The 14,670-nt window shown below is 41.7% G+C and overlaps 1 protein-coding gene across 7 annotated transcripts in view; it reads right to left on the bottom strand.

Annotated features, from left to right (window-relative positions):
* The window catches only part of LOC138969207 (copper-transporting ATPase 1-like), a 73,173-nt gene extending 58,557 nt beyond the window's left edge, over positions 1-14,616 (bottom strand). For 2 of the 7 annotated variants that reach the window (XM_070341941.1, XM_070341945.1), the window contains exons 1-2: positions 14,460-14,616; positions 2,851-2,885 (exon numbers count right to left, since the gene is read on the bottom strand). In XM_070341941.1, coding sequence (XP_070198042.1) covers positions 2,851-2,883 — 33 coding nt within the window. In that variant the 5' untranslated portion in view covers positions 2,884-2,885; positions 14,460-14,616. Of the gene's footprint in view, positions 1-461; positions 511-1,313; positions 1,487-2,850; positions 2,886-5,426; positions 5,751-14,459 lie in introns of those variants that run through there. The other 5 variants (XM_070341944.1, XM_070341943.1, XM_070341947.1 and 2 more) reach the window with 5 other exon arrangements.
* Positions 14,617-14,670: the final 54 nt, after the last annotated feature.

The raw sequence follows: 14,670 nt of genomic DNA, 5'->3' as shown, positions 1-14,670 counted from the left end.
CTCTCTCTCTCTCTCTCTCTCTCTCTCTCTCTCTCTCTCTCTCTCTCTCTCTCTCTCTCTCTCTCTCTCTCACACACACACACGTACACAGACACACACATTTCAAATTAAAATAATCTTTTGCATGAAGCATTGAAGGTATACACAGCACACACACACAACATGCAATCAACTTACTAGCATAATATTTGAATAAATGCATCATATTTTTGTCTAGACCTACATAAACACAAATGAAGCTTCAAAGTGCTAGTATTACAACAATAAGCCAACAGTAATCACATAATTTAACATGCATGTAAATTGTAATCAAGCTCTCACACATGTATAAAACAAAATCAGCAGTCTTTAACTGCTGGCGGGAGAACAAAATCTCAAACTTTGCTCCCACCCAATCATGATTAGTATTCCCACATGCTTCTTTCCATGCACCTTGCACTTAAATGGAAAAGAATTCCAACCTGCAACATCCCAGTTTGTTTTTATCGATGAACTGTTAGTAGCTCACTTCTGTAAAGAAAAATAAGGTAATACATGTAATGCAATCTGTGTCAAAAACAATCTGGAAAAAACACAAATTCTGTCTTTACAAATTACATTTTCAATTTTTCAGGAGAGGGAGGCTTCAGTAAAACATTTTCTGCAATTTTACATGCACATGACCCCCGAAAAATGACAACCCACTAAAATGCTAAGCCCCCCCCCCCCCCCCCCCCCCCCCCCACCTCCAAAAAAACAAAAACAACCCCAAGGCCAACAAAATAAGAATTGGTAGGTCGGTTACTTTTTGTATTTGTTTATTTGATTGAAGTTGAAGTTTGTTTTTATTTACACAGACCAATGTGGCTTGTTTTTGAAATTGTGTGAGCTGTGTCCCCTGGATGTCGAAGAAGAGTTACTTTCCTTGTTAAGTGTGCAAAATCGAGTTTTGACTTTCTTAGGAGTTATTAGCATTTTACTTCTTTTTTTTTTTTTTTTTGGGGGGGGGGGGGGGGGGGCCCTATAACACAAAAACACCACCATGTGCCCTTGATGTTCATTTACCACAATGGCGCGCGCACACACACATTCTCACACACACAAACACACACACACACACACTAAGAGTTGCTAAAAAATGCTTTCCACTGTAATCCTAAAAAATATCACAGAAATAGGACACTTGACGAAACAACATTGGCTTGATTTACAAACAATTCTCATTCAGTGAATACAAAGAATAGCATTGACAAGCATATGTACACTGCTATACACAGACACCAGTGCTGAAACATAAATGAAACTGAACAAGAACATTAACCTTACTATCTTACTTGAAAAGAAGGTGTTCTGTCACCTCAGAAAAATAGTAAGAGAGTTTGGATTTTAACATTTCCTCAACAGAAACAGCAGTTTCGCTTGTCTGCCTTCACTTCCCCCTTTGTGTTTTCTAACTGGTACAAGTGTCCCCTTTCTGCATATCCTGTTTGGCATTGCAACATACACCCCCCCCCCCCCCCCCCCTCCCTCAGTTGAAGCACTGGGATCATTCTGAAATGTACTTTCTTTGCATCTAAAGGGCCACCTCCTTTTTAACTTGTTTTTATTTTTTCATTGTACCCCCTTGGTCCTGAATTCATTATTTATTGTTCTTTTCCAAATTGTACCAAACTCCCACCACAGTCACTGGCCTTGCCATACATGAGCATGCTGAAATAAGTCCAATAAAATGACAATACATGAGGGAATGCAAAAATAAATACATAGATTAAACTGACATACCTGCCATAATATATGAGGGACTGTAATTATAATAAATGAGGGAATGCAAAGATAAATGTATAGAGTTACAACAACAAAATGAACAAAACATGCCCCGAACAACCAGTACACTAAAACCCAATCCAGACAGCAGATGTGTTAAATAAATAGAGAATACTACATGGCTTGCTGTGTCGTCCAGATTTACACGAGTTGTCTTTTTAAATATTGAACTGCGAGCGAAAGCGAGCTGTTCACTATTTGAAAAAGCAACGAGTGTGAATCTGGTACGACACAGCAAGCCATGTAGTATTCTGTTTATCCTACATACTGTACTTACGTGTATTTTACTGAAAATGTCCTGCAGTCGAGGCAGCTAAATTGAAGACTCTTGTTTTGGAACCTCGATCTCTTCTAAAGCCTCGTGCAATCTATTACGTCAAAGCAAAGAAACGTCACTCTGAAAGTGTGGCGTGACGTGTTAGTTCTAAAGATTCATCGCGAGGGTAATTAGCGAGCGCAATTTTTTTTCTATAATGACGTTTGTCTCGGTGACTTTGGCATCATAAGCAGTGGAAAAACAGGTCCCTGCCAGACTTGCTTGACATGACCTCATTTACATGATATACACACGTGTGATTTGAACGATTATTATCTCACCGGTGTCTCTCTCACGTATGTAGGATAAATAAACTGAAACATAGCCCCCCAAACCCAGTTCCAAAGACACACAGGTCTTTGCTAATACAGTGGAACCCCATTTGTAAGACCTCCAAAAATCTGATTAGATCAGAATAAAGTCTTAAAATGAAGTTATGAATGGAAACAAAAAGGCGTACACCGGGTCTTAAAATTGGGTTCCACTGTAACACATCAGCAGAGCCCATTACATAACATTAACAAACAGCATCACCAATACCATAACTAATGACAGTGACCATGACTATATCAACTGGGGGGAAAAGCTCATCACAATGTCTAGAACTCATACATGTGACAGTGTGATCAAAACACAAAGAAGCTACTAACTACAAGTACAACCAATAATCCCGATACTGTGCTGAAAACATGACTGAAAACAAAAACGTGTCATCACTTCACAGTTCATACCTGGGCCGTCTTGTGGAGTCTAGAATACATCATACCTACAAGATAAAACGGACAAACATAATATGCAAAAACTGATTGTACTGAGGTATATAGTTATTCTGTTATGTCCCGAAGTTCACAATAAATTGCGAATGATGAAGTCTTTGTGTGACCCGCTTCCTAAGCCCCTGACAAAAACAAACACTGTGTGTGTGTGTGTGTGTGTGTGTGTGTGTGTGTGCGTGTGTGTGTGTGTGTGTGTGTGTGAGTACAAGTGCCCCGCCCCCTGAACCCTAAAAAGAAACAAACACTGGACGGCATAATTATGCAGGCGGAAACTCGGACCTCACTGGCTCACTCGCTCCCAGACCATGCAGTCTTCTGATTGACGAGTGTAAATATGAAACACCGAGCATTTTGACTAAACACGCCGTGAATGGCATCGTGTAGGGAGGGGGGGGGACTTCTGTGGAAGGGACAGTAGATTTTGGGAAGAGGAAATCGTCTAATTTTTTAATGTGGGTGGACGCTGGAGCAGAGAAATATATGCTCTCTCGCGTCAGCACTGCTCCTCGACCAAGAGAGAGATAGAGAGAGAGATAGAGAGAGAGATAAAGAGAGATAAAGAGAGACGACTGACCACACTAGTCTCTAGACCGTCAAATTACTCAAACAAAACTGAAATGTTCCATACAGCGAGTCTGCGATTGACAAACCTTTCTAGCTGTCATGACAGTTCAACAATTACACAGAGTTTCCACAGCGTTTGAATTTTCTTTCTTTCTTTATTTGGTGTTTAACGTCGTTTTCAACCATTCAAGGTTATATCGCGACGGAGCGTTTGAATTCTAGATTCTAAGCGGTTATATAGATAACTGGGACATGGATACAGTATACATAAAGATAACTCACAAATCACCGAATCACTGGAAACTCGAAACAAGAACGAACAAAGATTGTGAACCTATACTTCGTCTTCGTCAATAGCATAGAGAATGGTGGACTACATAAAGTCCACTAAAGCGGACTGATGACGCATTTTTGACCGATGACGCATTTGAAACCAATCACGCAAAAGCATGGACTGAGATCGTGATCGATCCACGTGCGGCTTTTGCGGACTTTTCGCGGACTGGACTGCTGAACGGTTCACTCGCGGCGAACCACTCGCATTCAATACGCGAGTCCCTGCATTGCGACAGAGAAGTTTCGAGAAAAGGGTAGGGCTTGGTTGTGTGGCCGGAGGAGATTAGCTGGGCCTATCGGTTTACTAGTGAGCTACGTCATAGCTGCTCTCTCTCCTCCCCCCCCCCCCCCCCCCCTCTCAGCCTAGAGAGAGAGAGAGAGAGGGAGAGAGAGATCAAGGCGGACTTTCGTCCTAATGCGTTATTTGGTTCTCAACCAGCAGTGGACTTTATTGGCTTGCTGACAGTCCTTGCTTGATAATGATACAATTGATTGTCTGACAACGAAAGCTGTGATGTTTTTTTTCCTGACATCGACAGCTGTCATTTTATGCAGCGACAAAGCGAAATGAGGATTTTCGTCACGGGACTAGGAATTCTTAAAACTGTATTCAGTAGAGTGTACACGAGTATAATGTCTGAATATTAACGTAGCACGCCAAAAGGCACTGAGGACTTTCACTTGCCTTTTATCCACAGGTGTATACAGAGCAGGACACGGTGGCGCAGTTTGTAACTTTGTAACGTGTGTTTATTTCTGGACTCCCCTGAAAGGCGGACCTTTCCCCCCACAAACTGCCAAGTCATGTCAACTGATACAAAAAGGATCGTGCACTGATATAAAAGAGACGTAAACTGTAAGTGTAAATATCTTTAGGCCAAAAAAAAGAAGTCTGTTTACAGTATCCCGACCGACCCTATTTTTTTCGCGCGACCCTAGACTTTTTTTTGGCATTTGGGGAAGAAAAAAATATAAATATATAAAATTAAAAAAAAAAAAGTCTTTGTTTTGGGGCAAAATAACTTAAAAATATGTTTTTTTGGAAGAAAAAAAAAAGAAAAAAATCCCGACCTACCGACCCTATTTTTTGTGTGCCTATGTTACCGTAAACAGACTTTTTTGTGTGTGGCCTTAGTTGTTGCTAAAGGTACGGTCATGCCCGGAAAATCAGTGACAGGTGACTGTTTAGATACAAAGGCGGAGGGGGGGCGAGGACAGCCTCTTGGAAGGTCAGTGGGTGGGTAGTAGACGGGGCGGAGACAGAGAACACAATACGATGCGAACATTAGGAAACCACAAAACCAGCTATTGGACAAGGATGAAAACCTGACAAACAATCAAGAACACTGACCACACAAAATCACAAAATTGATAACACAACAAATGTTCCATTCAGTGAGTCTCCGATTGAGAAACCTTTTTTTAGCTGTCATGCGAGTCTATAACACAGATTCCCCCGAACGTTTACACTCTAAGCCGGTAAGTCGATGACCTTCAGAAGAAGAATTTGTCTGCGTCCAGGTCAACAGGTGTGTCACGGACATGTCACGTCTGGTCACTCAATCTGTAAGAAGACCTTCACCAATACAGCTAAGGCTATACTGTTAAGACAAAGATAATACCCAACTCACAACTGAATCGCTCGAATCACTGGAAAGCTGAACCAGGAACGCACAAAGATCCTGCACTGTAATAGTTGTTATGAGCACACACTCTGGACGCTTTACGAAGTGGGCTAGAACGCAAATTGTGGACTACATATTACGTGGCGGACTTTTCCTCATTACTAAAAAAGGAACGATGGCACATTTTCAACCAATCACGAGAATCCACAGAGTGAGCGATCCACACGCCGCTGGCGGACTTTGTCTGGTGGACTGCTGAGTCACTGACGATCAATACGCGAGTCCCTGCATTGCAGCAAAGAAGGTTCGCGAAAAAGTCCGCCAAGCAGGAAGTAGGGGGCGTCTCTCTCTCTCTCTCTCTCTCTCTCTCTCTCTCTCTCTCTCTCTCTCTCTCTCTCTCTCTCTCTCTCTCTCTCTCTCTCTCTCTCTCTCTCTCTCTCTCTCTCTCTCTCTCTCTCTCTCTCTCTCTCTCTCTCTCTCTCTCTCTCTCTCTCTCTCTCTCTCTCTCTCTCTCTCTCTCTCTCTCTCTCTCTCTCTCTCTCTCTCTCTCTCTCTCTCTCTCTCTCTCTCTCTCTCTCTCTCTCTCTCTCTCTCTCTCTCTCTCTCTCTCTCTCTCTCTCTCTCTCTCTCTCTCTCTCTCTCTCTCTCTCTCTCTCTCTCTCTCTCTCTCTCTCTCTCTCTCTCTCTCTCTCTCTCTCTCTCTCTCTCTCTCTCTCTCTCTCTCTCTCTCTCTCTCTCTCTCTCTCTCTCTCTCTCTCTCTCTCTCTCTCTCTCTCTCTCTCTCTCTCTCTCTCTCTCTCTCTCTCTCTCTCTCTTCTCCCTCTCTCTCTCTCTGTGTGTGTGTGTGTGTGTGAAAACCGACGAAGATTTACCAGCCTTTTACTGATTACATAGCTGGAAGCGGACCTTGGCACTTATCCAACGGTGGACTATTTTGCTTGTTAACAGTAGAGGCACTTGATATCAACACTTTATGTTCTGACAGTCAAACGGCTGTTATGTTATGCTGAACGAAATTGCATAGGACTTTCGGGTCTTTAAAATCTTAAATATAACATATACACGTACTAAGTACATCGGGAGATGTTAGAGTCGGATGTGCGCGTGTACATAAATATTTACCGAAGCAAGCGTAATAGACATTGAAGTCTTTCGAGTGCCTCTGGTTATATACAATACAAGAGGATACGAGCACCAAGTGGCTACGGCGTATAGTTTGTCTGTCCCGTCTACGTGTGTTTATTTCTACACTCTCTTGAAAGGCGGACCTTTTTTGCGCAGAAACTGTCAGGTCATGACAATCGATAAAAATAGATAGCATACACTAGTCCCACAAGGGTTGTGACGTGAACGAACACTGCGACAACTAAATATATTAATCTACAGTGTCTCGTAAAGCTTTGAGAATGCCAGTGACGACTCAATAAACTTGAGAAAGAGAAGAGGTGGAGTGAGGTGGAGGGAGAGGGGGGGGGGGGGGGGGGGGGGGGTAGAGAGAGAGAATGTCAAATGTTATGTCTCCTCAAGCAATTTGGAAACAGTTCATGGTTTGTTCATTCTATCTTGTACTCATTTGCCTGACAATTCTTGAACGTAAATCATTTTCAACAGGTGATCATCTTAAAACTGTCCCTCACAATATATTCTTAATTGAGTGTTACTTAATTACCATCAGATTAACAATAATGACCGATAACCCATGTCAGTAACGGACAAAAACTGACCAACAGATGCCTAAACACTGACAACCTACGGTGTTAATGACTTCCAGTGTCAGAACCAGGGGCTGAATGACTGTAGACAACCTCCACCAATTTAAAAGCAAGAAGCAATACCATAATGTGCTAAAATACATATTCTGTCTTGATCACAAAGACCTTGTGTTGATGCCGAAATCGTATTCTCCTAAGAGAGTATAGGTGACCATAATTTGCCTGTCTCTCAGTCTGTTTAAGTTACATTTAGCTTTAAGTTTAACACCTTTTCTTTATTGAGGGGCCGAGCATGGCCCCTCTTCTAAGTTCTATTGTGGTTGTTTCGAGACAGTCCGTGACACGGAGCATTGTTGTACCGTTCTCACGAGATCAGTTTTTCTGTTTTTGTTGTTGTTTTTTCCCTTCTAATTTGTGCATCTTTATAACTTTTCTGTTTCATCTGTAGACACTTTAGTACATGGTGTCGATTGGAAAACAAGAAGAGCAAACGCTCGATCGAGTCACTTTCGCAGTTCTGAATATTATATGAGGCATCAGATGGACAGGAAGAAATTGCTATTCACAACACAATGAGTCACGTTCACATAAAATTTGAGCCCGGTCACTTTTATAGTTTCCGAGAAAAGCCCAACGTTAAGTTGTGTGTTGCCGAACAGAAAAGGCTAGTTATCTCCCTTGTTTTTCTGATAACGTTCGTAAAAGGCTACAGATGTAAATACTTTGATGTAAAGAATAATCCTACAAAGTTTCAATCACATCCGATGAACTTTGTCAAAGATATAAAATGTCTAATTTTTCCTTTGACGCTGACCTGTGACCTTGAAAAAGGTCAAAGGTCAACGAAACCATCGTTAAAGTGTAGAGGTCATTGGAGGTCACGACTAAACAAAATATGAGCCCGATCGCTTTGATAGTTTCCGAGAAAAGTTTGTCAAAGATATAAAATGTCTAATTTTTCCTTTGACGCTGACCTGTGACCTTGAAAAAGGTCAAAGGTCAACGAAACCATCGTTAAAGTGTAGAGGTCATTGGAGGTCACGACTAAACAAAATATGAGCCCGATCGCTTTGATAGTTTCCGAGAAAAGTCCAACGTTAAGGTGGTGTCTACGGACGGCCGGCCGGACGGCCGGCCGGACAGACTAACACTGACCGATTACATAGAGTCACTTTTTCTCAAGTGACTCAAAAAGTACACTAAAGGAGGTTTTCACATTACAAAAACATGATGTCACTTTCAACTCTTATGGAAGCCCACATTCCAACACAAACTTACCGATCGACCAACACCTGCATTCCTTCTCAGCAAGAAATTTAGCGTGAAAACCTTTTCAGTGGCTCAAGGAAACTGACGAATCTACTGCTGAAGCGGTCAAACCAACTAGCAGGCGACACCTGTAGATGGATTTTACCATACCACAACTGGTCAAGCAATCTTTCACTTAGTCCAAACTACATGATTGCATTATAGCTTTGAACCTTAAAAAATAATTAATGAGTTTGTTCAATAACATTCAGCGCTGAAAGTCCAAGAAATGGGGCACTGGCCTTTGGCTAGTACTTTTTATAATTTACTAGCCAGAGAGCAAATGTTTGTATTTTTACTCGCCAAACCAACCATTTGTTTCAGCAACTTTACTCGCATTTGGCGAGTAGATTTGCATTTCTACTTGCCATTTACATGTTTCTACTCGCCATGGCGAGTAAAATACTCGCCACTTTCAGGCCTGACATTTTCAAAATTCTAATAAAAATTAAAATGTCAGTCATACTAATAGATCCACAAGTTATTGCAAAGTATTTCTTATCTTTTCCTGAATCCAAATATATATATGTCATGTTAACTCTGAAAACAGTTAAAGAAAATAGGTAGTACGTTTGAATGCTTCGCGGAGATGAACGTGACCCATTTAGGTCTTCAGATATGGCTAGCCGAGCAATAATACAGTCATGTAGTCTCAGTGATGACTGTTTTTCATGTTGATCTTAAAGTTCACTCCCTTCTAAGGTTTCTGCTCGATTGAAACATTCTGACACAAATACGAAAACATACAGGTGAAAATTAAAGAACTTTGAGCTTCAGGTAGTATATTTTTAATACTGCCATATAATGGCACTAGGTAACACGCAATATGCATCAAAATATGACCGATACTGATATCGCTGTGCTGAAAATGTGCTAACAATTAAAGAAAATAGGTACTATGTTCGAATGCTTCGCGGAGATGAGCGTGACCCGTTTAGGTATACGAATATGGCTAGCCGAGCCTTAATACATGAAGTCTCAGTGATGACTGTTTTTTAATGTTGATCTTAAAGTTCACTCCCTTCTAAGGCTTCTGCTCGATCAAAACATTCTGACCAAATAAAATACAGATGAAAATTAAAGAACTTTGAGCTTCAGGTAGTATATATTTAATACTGCCATATAATGGCACTATAGGTAACGCGCAAAATGCATCAAAATATGACTGATGCTGATAGGGGATATATTATCGCCGTGCGTCCCTGATCGAAGCGTGTCTGCAATCGCAGTGCTCGTGAACGCACCGCGCGTTCCGAAATGCTTGCCCAAAATATAACCCTGATCCTGACGTAGACCACCTTTTCGTGTGTGTTTTTTTCCATCAACTTTGGGCTCTGGTCAAGTCAAGTGTGTGTGCCTGCAGGGTTTCATTTACTAGTGCGCCCTACGCGCATTAAATCTGAAAATGTCCCATCACAATTTGCGTCAGTGCGTCAAAGGGCGCGTTGAGATTACGTTCCACTGCGCCAGCAAATGTACACTTTACTACATCGGATTACACACACACACACACACATAAACGCGCACACACACACACACAGATAACACGATATAGCGGCTAATTCTCAGATGGCCCCATATATTGCACTATTTTGCATCTTTGGTCAAAACGCGTACAGGCCTCTTTGGCGCTTCTTGCCTTCGACTATGTCCCATCGGAATTTGGTTGAGGGGGACAAATGTCTCATTGCCTTTTTTAAACCCTGGTGCCTGTGTGTGTATGTTAAGCGCGTTTGATCGATCTGCGCGTTCGCGCTGCGCGTTTGGTGGATCGATCAAACGCGCACACATCGATCGATGTGCGCGCGTTTGATCGATACGAAGAATACAAGAATCGTTAAAACACGCAGCTCTTATATACTTGCGCATTTGGACGATCCGTCTCACAAATCACCATCGTACTATGCACACACACGTCTGCTGGCAATGACCGGAAGTTATGACCGGAATTAGGCCTAGCTATAAGTGTCTAAACAACAATCTGTAGGACATTTAAAAAAAGAGAAAAAAATGGGATTATATTGTACCAAACACTTACCTCAAAGACATCACAGATATATATATGCGTCGAGGTTGCACCTGATCATCCATTTCATATGTATTAGCTCATTGAGTGTTTAATTGTCCTTTAATAGCAAATGATTTAAAAGTTTTTGTCCCGTGTTATTATAGTCACAAGACGTATTTTAAAATGACCATGCCCATGGAGTCCCATGAAAGGCTTAAAAGCTATAAGATGTACTTCTTATCCTCTGCACGACAGTCTCTCTCTCAGTCTTGCGTGCTCTCTCTCTTTCTTTCTCTGTCTCTCTCTCAGTCCCTCTGTGCCTGTCTCTCTGTCTACGTCTCTGTCTCTTTTATTCTTTCTTTCTATCTCCCTTCCCTCTCCCTATGTCTTTCTCTTTCTTTCCATCTCTCTCTACATCTGTCTGTCTCTCTTTGTGTCCGTATGTCTTTCTCTCTCTCTCTCTCTCTCGCGTGACTGCAAGTGTGTGTTTGTGTGTATGCGGTGTGTGTGTGTGTAAAGCACCTGTGTGTTTGTGTGTGTGTGTGTGTGTGTTTTATGTGTGTGTGTGTGTGTGTGTGTGCTCGTGTGTGTGTGTTTGTGTGTGTGTGTGTAAGGTTGTGCATGTGTGTGTATGTGTGCGCGTGTGTGGGTGTGTGTGTGTCTGGGTGTGTACGGTGTATGTGTCTGGGTGTATGTAAGTGCATGTTTGTGTGTGTGTGTGAGTGTGTGTCTCTTAGGTGGTTCACAACCGTATTGAACTTTTCGCTTGACATCAAGCTTGATTTGGGACACATGCAGTGTGTGCCTAAACCTCTCCATCATGTATCAGTTAAACGAATGAAGAGAGAATGAAGCAATCAAGAGAAATGAAGCAATAAAACTAACTTGAGCCTATGTGAATAGAGCTCAGCAGTAATCAAAAACAACAAACAAGTCGCGTAAGGCGAAAATACAACATTTAGTCAAGTAGCTGTCGAACTCACAGAATGAAACTGAACGCAACGCAACGCAGCAAGACCGTATACTCGTAGCATCGTCACTCCACCGCCCGTGGCAAAGGCAGTGCCCGTGGAATTGACAAGAAGAGCGGGATATTCGTTGCGCTGAGAAGGATAGCACGCTTTTCTGTACCTCTCTTCGTTTTAACTTTCTGAGCGTGTTTTTAATCCAAACATATCATATCTATATGTTTTTGGAATCAGGAACCGACAAGGAATAAGATGAAAGTGTTTTTAAAACGATTTCGAAAAAAAAAAATTGATAATAATTTTTATATATTTAATTTTCAGAGCTTGTTTTTAATCCGAATATAACATATTTATATGTTTTTGGAATCAGCAAATGATGGAGAATAAGATAAATGTAAATTTGGATCGTTTTATAAATTTTTATTTTTTTTTACAATTTTCCGATTTTTAATGACCAAAGTCATTAATTAATTTTTAAGCCACCAAGCTGAAATGCAATACCGAACCCCGGGCTTCGTCGAACATTACTTGACCAAAATTTCAACCAATTTGGTTGAAAAATGAGGGCGTGACAGTGCCGCCTCAACTTTCACGAAAAGCCGGATATGACGTCATCAAAGACATTTATCAAAAAAATGAAAAAAACGTTCGGGGATTTCATACCCAGGAACTCTCATGTCAAATTTCATAAAGATCGGTCCAGTAGTTTAGTCTGAATCGCTCTACACACACACACACACACACACACACACGCACAGACAGACAGACACACATACACCACGACCCTCGTTTCGATTCCCCCTCGATGTTAAAATATTTAGTCAAAACTTGACTAAATATAACAAAAAAGGAGCTGAATTGTAATCAAAAACGTTGTCGCAGTATATTTCGGAACATTCCTGTATTTGAAACTTTTCACTTCCGGCGTGCGATGTGTGTGGTAGGGACTTACTTTGTGACAGATCGTCCAAATGCGCAAGTATAAGAGCTGCGCGTTTTAACGATTCTTGTATTCTTTGTATTCTTTGCATTTGATCGATCCACCAAACACGCAGCGCGATCGCGCAGATCGATCAAACGCGCCTAACATGTATACAGTATCATGAGTATGTGAGAGTGAGTGACTGATTGTACTTTATCACTTTTAGTTATGATTTAATGAGGTTTTTGTTTCCTCACTTTCACACATGTATAAAAAACGCTCGCGCTGGACCCGAGTACTCTTCAGACTGGCTCGCTCCCCCAGTATGAACGTTTTTGTCTTGTGCACGTTTAAGACCAAGTGATTGATCTTTCTGTGTGAATTACAGGCATTCCCTTTAACTTTGCTATATAAATACATTGCATGCGAGCCGAGGATGTGCGTGGTGACTGGCCTTTCTCTTTTATTTGATCACAGTGAAAATGCACACACACACACACTCTCTCTCCCTCACTCCCTCTCTCTCTCTCTTTCTTAAGCCCGTCCTTAATTGAGCCTGTAGTCGACTACACGAAGCTTCGCGAAGTCTTTATACCAAAAACCCGCAGCTACGGCGTGATACTTTGACCCCAACATCGCTTCTCAAGTTTTGACATGCGAAGCTTCGCCGTAGCTCGCAACGAAGTTGTTTTTTTTGTAAGAAGAGTGCTTTTCGATTCAAGATGGACGACGAAATCAGACTCAATACCATAGTGAAGAATGCATTTATCAACTTTGGTTGACCCAAAGTACAAGAACTAACCTCCTACCTGTATTATTTCATACTGCGATGCATTGACATGTCGAATGAAACTCGAAATCCCAGCGCTCACACCAACTGGTCCCGGCCGTGCTCAGTCAACGAAATAGAACACATACAATTAATTTACGTCATCATCAAGTACGTAAAGTACAATTTGTGACGTAAAGTACTCAGAAAGAAGCACACTACGCGCTGGTCGAGACTACGCGCATTTGAGACGCCAAGACATGAAAAGATAACTTTCTTTTCCGCCATAGTGCCTTCCCTTGGACTGCGACGAAGTCTAGTTCCGGTAGCTTCGCAAAGTGAGCTGCGCGTAGTCGACTTCGTCCAATTAAGGACAGGCTTTACACACACACACACACACGAGTACAGACACATGCACGCGCGCGCACACACACACACACAAACACTCACACACACACACACACACAAACAGTAACACTAAGGCAAAAAAAAAAAATAGGTGTGGTTACGGTAACATAGCCAAAAAAAATAGGGTAGGTAGGTTGGCAATCACTTTTTTTTTTGTTTTAACTTTTTTTTCTAATGTGTACAAATTAAACCTACTTGACAGGGAAATAAGTGTGCGACACGGGCGCTTTCGCTTTCATTGCGTTTTTTGCACTGGGGTTTTTTTTTTTTTTTTTTTTTTTTTGACAAATGTAATAAAAAGTTATAGGATCGGCCCGGCCTAAAAATAGGGTAGGTCGGGTTACCGTAACCACACCTATTTTTTTTTTAGGCCTAACACATGTGCACAAAATGAACACACACACACACCGCGCGAGAGAAAAAGACGTCAAAGACTTTTGACCGTGACGTAATCTTTTTATGACGCTATATTTCTCGTTAATGTGTGACGAGTTCGGCTGTTCTATCAGACTGCCTGGCTGGCTGTGGCTCCGCGAATTCCTCCCACCGCTAAGTCGGTTTTTTGTGGTTTATTTCGCATTTAGGTCCCAGGTAACATTATGAAGTTTTAATACGATCAATCGGACCTATTATCAAGTTAGTGTATCAACTTTTGAACGAACTGCGCCCAGTAGTTTCCCAGCAATAAGCTGTTAAGTGGAGAAAGACAGACACACACACACACACACAGACACAGAATTAAAGTCTGCTGAGCCCTTGTACTAGCGTACTCGGGGATAAAACTATACTAGTGTTCATATCTATTATCTCATCATTTCTGCTTTGGTTAATGTGAGCAAATAAAACTACTGGTGACTGTCGGTTCCTGAGCCTGTGATCTCAGTAACCGACTACGGACCAGTCGCCAGTCGGTTCCCGAGCCACTCCGTAAGTTAACGACTTACCTGCACACAGCAAAGTTCGAGACGAGACAACTGATCTCAAATGCTCACAGGGAGAATACTGATAACATTCTCCGCCAATCCGATGACAGAGCAATTGTCCATAGTCGGTCGCATGTCCTAAAAGTTGTACGTAGCTCTCAATATCGAAAGGGTTGGGATAGAATGTCTACAATGTAAACTTCCGGCTTTAGTTTTTTAAACAACTTGGAAC

This window comes from Littorina saxatilis, linkage group LG6 (genome assembly GCF_037325665.1).
Source record: "Littorina saxatilis isolate snail1 linkage group LG6, US_GU_Lsax_2.0, whole genome shotgun sequence".
Classification (NCBI taxonomy): domain Eukaryota; kingdom Metazoa; phylum Mollusca; class Gastropoda; order Littorinimorpha; family Littorinidae; genus Littorina; species Littorina saxatilis.
This window is presented reverse-complemented; position numbering and strand designations above follow the sequence as displayed.